This window comes from Cervus elaphus, chromosome 26 (genome assembly GCF_910594005.1).
Source record: "Cervus elaphus chromosome 26, mCerEla1.1, whole genome shotgun sequence".
Classification (NCBI taxonomy): Eukaryota; Metazoa; Chordata; class Mammalia; order Artiodactyla; family Cervidae; genus Cervus; species Cervus elaphus.
In genome coordinates this window covers 33,693,149-33,699,997 of record NC_057840.1, presented here as the reverse complement: position 1 = coordinate 33,699,997, position 6,849 = coordinate 33,693,149, and the positions used below count along the sequence as shown (strand labels likewise).

Sequence of the window (6,849 nt, the reverse complement as noted above, 5' to 3'; positions counted from 1 at the left end):
CAGTGTCAGGTGACATTGTGAAAAGGGAGGGGCCCTCCCTAGGCTGAGGGCCTATTGATGCTGAAAGGGTTGAGCCACGTCCCCTGACTGAGCACAGACCGCGGGCTGGCAGGGCCCAGGGTGGGTGGTGTGAGAACAGCAGGCGCTCAGGGCGAGGGCAGGACTCCCGGGGCTGAGAGCAGCATGGGGGCTCCACATGACGTGTCAGCGGGGAGGGGACCCACCCAGGGGCCAAGATGAGAGGGGCTGGGCTCTCATCCCAGGAGGAAGGGGTGGGAAGGCCTTTGCAGACCCAACTCCAAAGGCCTGTTCTCACAGGAAGTGGCTTGGGCCAAGCAGGCAAGGCAGGAGCCCCACAGGAGAGACTGTGGGAAGGGGCGAGGCCAGGCCTGTGCTCCTGGGGCAGCAGCAGTTCTGACTCCACCTGTGGCCTGCCCGTCACCAGCCTCCTGGGACCCAGAGCCTCCATCACTGAGCGGCCCTGCCTTGAGCAGAGGTCCTGGGGATGGTGGGCCTGAGCTGGGGTGGAGGCGCCCAGCTGGGCGGGACCAGGAAGAGATGGGGGGCAGGGACCCTAGTCCTGAGAGCTGTGTGCGCTGCTGGCTCAGAGGCTGGAGGGGAGCGAAGGGAGGAGGTTTGCCTGCAGCCCCCCAGGGCTGTCAGGAGGCAAGGCCCCTCCTCCGGGGACCTGCTCCCTGGCCCTTTAGGCCCCCCTCAGGGAGGATCCGGACCTGAGTAAAGGGAGCAGATTGATTCCTCACTGGCTCCAGTCCTGAGCCTGAGCAGGGGGTGTCAGGGCCTGGGGTGACTCTGTGATGCAGGAAGGAAGGATAAGGGGACAAGAAGCTGCTGGGCCTGGGGTGGGGGTGGGGGTGGGGGACATAGGAGCCCCTCAGTGAGGGCGGGGCTGGGGGGGGCTGGGGAGGGGCAGCCCCGGGAAAGTGACAGGAGTTCCTCAGACTCCTGGACCAACACCTCTTTCTTTTCTGCAAGAGATGGTTCTCCCAGGAAGCCCACAGGTGCTCTGTATGCCTTTCTTCTGGTTTTCTCTTTAGATCCAGGAGATCAGACCCCAAGGATCCTGAGTCTGTTTTCCGGTTGCTGTGACACAGTAGATGCATCATCTCATGGCTTTTATCAGGTTTGATGAAATCCTACTCAGCATCTTAAAAAAAAAAAAAGAAACAATTTATTTCACCACTTTCTTTTGGTGATACGTGATGGAATATCTATACGGAAATAATCAAGTACTTGAAGAAGTCTCCAGAAACAGGACATTTTTCATATTCTTCTCATTTGTGGATAATTAAATTCTTCCGTGCCTCGTGACCTCATTCTTGCAAATGATATTGCAAGAAAAATACCATCTCTATTACACAACTCAGGGATTCTTTCTGTGTCTGGACAAAACCACCTCAGCCTGTTTTCAATAGAGTGAAGTTTTATTTATGACTATTTCCCTTAATAACTTATTATGCTTAAAGTGAAAGTGTTAGTCGCTCAGTCCTGTCTGACTCTCTGCGACCCAGTGGACTGTAGCCCGCCAGGCTCCTCTGTCCATGCGATTCTCCAGGCAAGAACACTGAAGTGGGATGCTGTTTCCTTTTCCAGGGAACCTCTGCAACTCAGGGGTTGAACCCGCGTCTCCTGTGTCTCCTGCATTGACAGGCAGATTCTTTACCATCTGAGCCACTGGGGAAGCCCATTTATTATGCTACTGCTATTTAAGTAAAAATCTCAGTACTCCAGAAAACTTGAAGTATTTAAGTTTCTCTCTCACGAGAGAAGTCATGATATTTCACCATTTCTCCACCTTATAGGATTAAATGTACCTAGTGCTTCTGAGAAAACACGGTCTGAGCAGATGCGTGCGCCCTGTGTTCATGGCAGCGCTGTTCCCAGCAGCCAGGCCTGGAAGCCACCTAGTGTCCACTGACAGATGAATGGATAGAGAAGATGTGGACATATATCCAGTGCAATGTTACTCAGCGTCAAAAAGAATGAAATAACGCCATATGTAGCAGCATGGATGGACCTGGAGATTGTCATATTGAGCAACATAAGTCAGACAGAGAAGCAGAAACACCTTTTGACAACACTTGTATGCCGGTGATACAAGTGCTCTTACTTACGAAAGAGAAAGAGACTCAGAGACTTAGAGAGTGCATTTATGGTTGCCAGGGGGAAGGGATGGGGGGATTGTTAGGGAGTCTGGGATCAACATGTACACACTGATTTATTTAAAATGGATAACCAGCAAGGACCTTCTGTGTAGCACATAGAACTCTGCTCAATATTATATGGCAGCCTGGGTGGAGATGGGATGGGAGTCAGGGAAGAATAGATGCATGTACGGAAGTGAAAGTGAAAGGTTAGTTGCACAGTCATGTCTGACTCTTTGGGATCCTGTGGACTGTAAGCTGCCGGCTCCTCTGTTCATGGATTCTCCAGGCAGGGGAGTACTGGGGTGGGTTGCCATTTTCTTCTCTGGGGGACCTTCCCTACCCGGGGATCGAACCCGGGTCTCTTGCATTGCAGGCAAATTCTTTACCAACTGAGCCGCCAGGGAGGATAGAGACGTGTATGTGTATGTTAAATCCCTAGCCTAGCTTATTTGTGCTGCTCATTCAGGACACCTACACTCCTCTCTGGGTGTATATTTCCACTTTGCTTCCATTTTAAATAAACAAACTGTTTCTCTGTATGTCTCCAGTAATAACTTTGGTACCTGTTTTTACAGTTTTTGCCTCTGTGAAACATTCTTGCTTTTGAAGACGGTAAGAGCCAAGGGAACTTTGTATCTCGCCCCTGGTGTTTAGTATCTAGAATTCCTCCTTTTACACCAAGCTATCCAGGTTCAATTCCTAGGTAGGAAACTAAGGTCCCTCTTTAGCACAGCTCACTGCTGTCTCTCTGAGATCAATATTAAGGAGATATATACCTTATATTAAGGTGTAAATAATGCACCTTAAATTTGCAGGTAGAGGGGCTTCACAAGTTTGTCATGGGAGATTTTGCCACCGCTGAGAGTTTAAAAAAAAAGAAAGTCCTCTCAAGGTTAACCTGGTTCTTTCCCTCTCTAGGCCCTTTAATGGCTATTGTTCTTTCCTTTCTAATCCTTGTTTATTTAACCTTTTGATTGACTTTGTGTCTGTAGGATGTACCAGTTTGAAAGAACACTCATGGTGGCTCAAGAAATACAGCCCATTCCAGTGGAGGGTGGCCCAGATCCATGTAGGTCCTTGTGAGGGACTTCTGCACCTTGAGGGGAGGCTCAGTTCAGTGGTCCCTGTCCAGCAGGGAGAAGTTTGGATAGAAGAAAGCTTCAGCCCCTTAACCCTTCAGAATAAGGGTATAGAACCCCTCAGTGGGTAATGAGACAGGCTGGGACAGTTTGCTGCAGTGAGTGTATCTGGACAAAGGTCACATCAACATCAAAATATAAAGAAATTATAAGGGGCTGAAAATAATTGCATGCATGTGTAGTTGGGGAAAATAATCAGCAACAAGATACAAAAAGACCAAAAACCCAAGGCAATTTCAGAGCAGCCAGGAGCAAAAGCAGGTACTTGGTCATGATCCCTCCACACAGCACCACCAAGGGGGAACAAACCACCCAGGTCACCACTCTGGTCTGAACCCAGGACCTGCCCCCACTCTCATCTCATATGTGGGACCGGATCCCCCACGCTCTGGAGCCAGCAAGGGAACATGTTACTTGTTTTTGCTCCCTCGTGAGTCCCAGTGAAGCTTCTTTTCCCCTGAATCTGTGTTTGGCCTTTTATCAACTTCTATTGATCGAGTCCAAGAACTCTGGTGGGTAACACAGGAGGACTTTGGCTAAATAAAGGTCAGGAATGCTGCTTGGAGATGGTGTCTCCAGTGGGCTTCATCAGAAACAAGGATTGAACATACGCAGATTCTAGGTGGGGTTACACTGTGTCAGGAACAAAGCAGGTGCAATGGTTGATATGGTAGAGAGACGGGAAGGCCAGCCGGGTCCTGACTGCAGAGAGTGTGATGCTGGTTCATAGCACACGGCGATCCTAGAGGCAGACAGCCTGGATGGGCGGCCAAACTAGATACAAAGTGCACAATGGAAAGGAATGACACAAAGGGATTCCCTGCTGGCCCACTGGTCCGGACTCTGGGCCTTCACTGCCAGGTGCCCGGGTTTGATCACTGGTCAGGGAACTAAGATCCCAAAAGCCAGGCAGCTGACCAAAAAGCAAAAAACCCCAGAAATGCAAATAAAATAAAACACAAGCTGGATGATTAGGATGCTGAAAACAGCCATTGCCACAGCTTGTCTGGATACTTGGTCCAGTTTCTAGAACTGAGCCAGTTATCAGAACCCAGAATCCGTTACTAGAGAGCGATGCCAGTTTCCAGCAGGAAGGCCTCTTATCACCATGGCAAGCGCAGTGCAGCAGTCTCTGGCCTTCCCCATCCTTGGAAGCCACATGGCCATTGACTCAGGTAAGTGCACACTGGGACGCAGAAGCCACCCCACATTCATATGGACCCAGTGTGTGACTGACATCATGTCCAGGGATCTGAAGCATCGTCACGGCCCCGCTGCTATTAATGTATGCAGGAGATGCAGGGAATTGAATACATAACCGTCCTGCATCCTGCTTACAGGGGTATCATGGTGTGTGAAGACCCACACAGTGGTTATTTCCCATTCTGTGGATTTGAACCAGTGATGGAAAACTCTCTGTGGTTAGAAACAGGGTGAAGGCTGCCACAGTTGAGAAGTACGAGTACATTCTCATATTGTTTTTCCTTTGCTACAAATAGAATGTTGCAAGACCACCTTTTTCTGGGTAAAATGACAGAGATTCTTGAACAATTGTAACCTGAAGGCATGCAGGACTGTGATTCCTTCACATCTCCTTTTTATATCTGCCTGGTCTAAAGCATTTCTATCAATGGCCGGACACTAAATATTTCAGAATTTGAAGACCAGAGGCCTCTGCAGAGGCCTGCTCAACTCAGCTGTGGAAGGTGTTCATGGAAAGGACATGAAGGAATGAGTGTGGTGGGATCTGCTACTAGGACACTAGGACCCTGTAGCACCCATGACACTGAAGTCCGTCAGCGGGGGAAATCGTGCCGGGGGTAACCTGCCTGCCTGCTAAGTCACTTCAGTCGTGTCTGACTCTTTGCGACCTTATGGACTGTAGCCCACCAGGTCCCTCTGTCCATGGGATTCTCCGGGCAAGAATACCAGAGTGGCTTGCCATGCCCTCGCCCAGGGACAGCTTGTGACATCTAATCAGAGCATCACAACCCAGTCCCACAGGGTCAGAGGCACGGCCACGCCACGTGTAGTGGGGAAACCGATCATTTAAACATGGCTACTGATAGGGTCCTGAGTCTGGTAGAGAAGGGACCTCCAGTCTTGATGAACTGGTCTCATCCACTCGGTAATCGTTACAGAGAGGCCAGCTGTTCTAGGATGGAAGTGACTGTGTGGTTTGGCATAAGCAGGGCCACAGGGAACAAATAAGATGACCAGCAGGGGACTGAGCCCTGACCCCAGAACTGTCATACCTCCCCTATCATCTGCCAGCTCTGCAGCCTCACACAGTGTCCACCTGTGGCCCCTGGGGCCGAGGAAGCCAGTCTACAGCAGAGGAGGGGCGCTAGCCTGTAACTGCAGGACCCACCCTCCTGTCACATCCCCACCACCAGAGGCTACAAGGCAGGACTGGGCAGGGTTGAGATTCATGAACAGGCAGCAGAGGCAGCCCCTGGATAATTCCCCAGGTGATGAGTCACCCCAGTGCTGGGGTTCACAAACCAGGGCAGTGGTCAGAGGGATTCCTTTGGTTTTTCACATTGTCTTTGCCTGTTGTCACACCACAAACGTGGAGGTGCACAGAGACATTCGCCAAAAGGCCTGAAGAGATGAACACATTTATCGTCTTCTGCAGATTTCGCAGCTCCTGTCTTAATCAGTAACCATTATATGCTGCCATCTCCACAGTCTGTGGACAATATGAATGTGGGACCGAAGGGAAGAAGTGGGGCTGCCCCTCCTCACCCTCAGGCCCCATGTCACGCTTTGGGGGACTGGGCTCCCGTCCCTCCCGGGGACCAGGCTGGGAGGCTTTTGCTGGGGTGAGTCCTCAGGCAAGGGGATAAGATGCCAGTTGGTGGAGAGTGTGATTCAGGTCCCTTCACAGGTGGGAAGGTATTGGCGGCCCTGGGCTTCTCGGGATGCAGAAATGTGGAATGAACTTAGTGAGCTGCAGGGGAGGAGCTGTGAGCACTCAGGGGATGTGTCTGGGGAAGTAAGAGCCCGGGGCGGCACGGGTGGTTTATGGCTGGTAAAGTGGCCTGGGAGTTCAAGGGCAGGAGGTCATGTGGAGGAAAAGGGTCTGTGTGAACAGATGAGGTCAGTGCTGTGTGCTTTTCAGGGGGTGTCTGGGCTCCCCCCACAGGAAGGTGGTCTGGCCCAGCCCTGCCATGGGGGCTCCCACTCATGGAGGCGTGGGTGAGGGGCTGGGATCTTGGGGATAGCAGTGTTCCCTTCATGCCCTTGCTTGGCCTCTCGCCGCCCCACCTCCCATTGTCTGAGCATTGCTTTTTCAACCAATTTGCCCTTTTGCTGGCCTGAAAGTGGCCAACCAGGCCAGTAGCTGCCAAGAAGGAAAGGAGCTCACCTAAGGATTGAGGAGGAGGAGGTGGAGGCAACACTGAGCCCATAGGCTCTTTAACCAAGGCCAGCTTAGGTCCGCTCTCTGGTTATAATGCATCACCCCGCCTTCTCCCGGCAGGTTCACCAGGAGCTCACCACCCTGCGCTTCATGGACACACTTGGGCAGCAGAAGTAGGACC

At 51.5% G+C, this 6,849-nt stretch overlaps 1 protein-coding gene across 1 annotated transcript in view; it reads left to right on the top strand.

Moving 5' to 3' along the window:
* LOC122684460 (UL16-binding protein 1-like) overlaps window positions 1-2,773 on the top strand; it is a 260,152-nt gene extending 257,379 nt beyond the window's left edge. The window contains exon 5 of the mRNA XM_043888575.1: window positions 1,056-2,773. Coding sequence (XP_043744510.1) covers window positions 1,056-1,107 — 52 coding nt within the window. The 3' untranslated portion in view covers window positions 1,108-2,773. The remainder of the gene's footprint in view (window positions 1-1,055) is intronic.
* The last annotated feature ends 4,076 nt before the right edge of the window (window positions 2,774-6,849 follow it).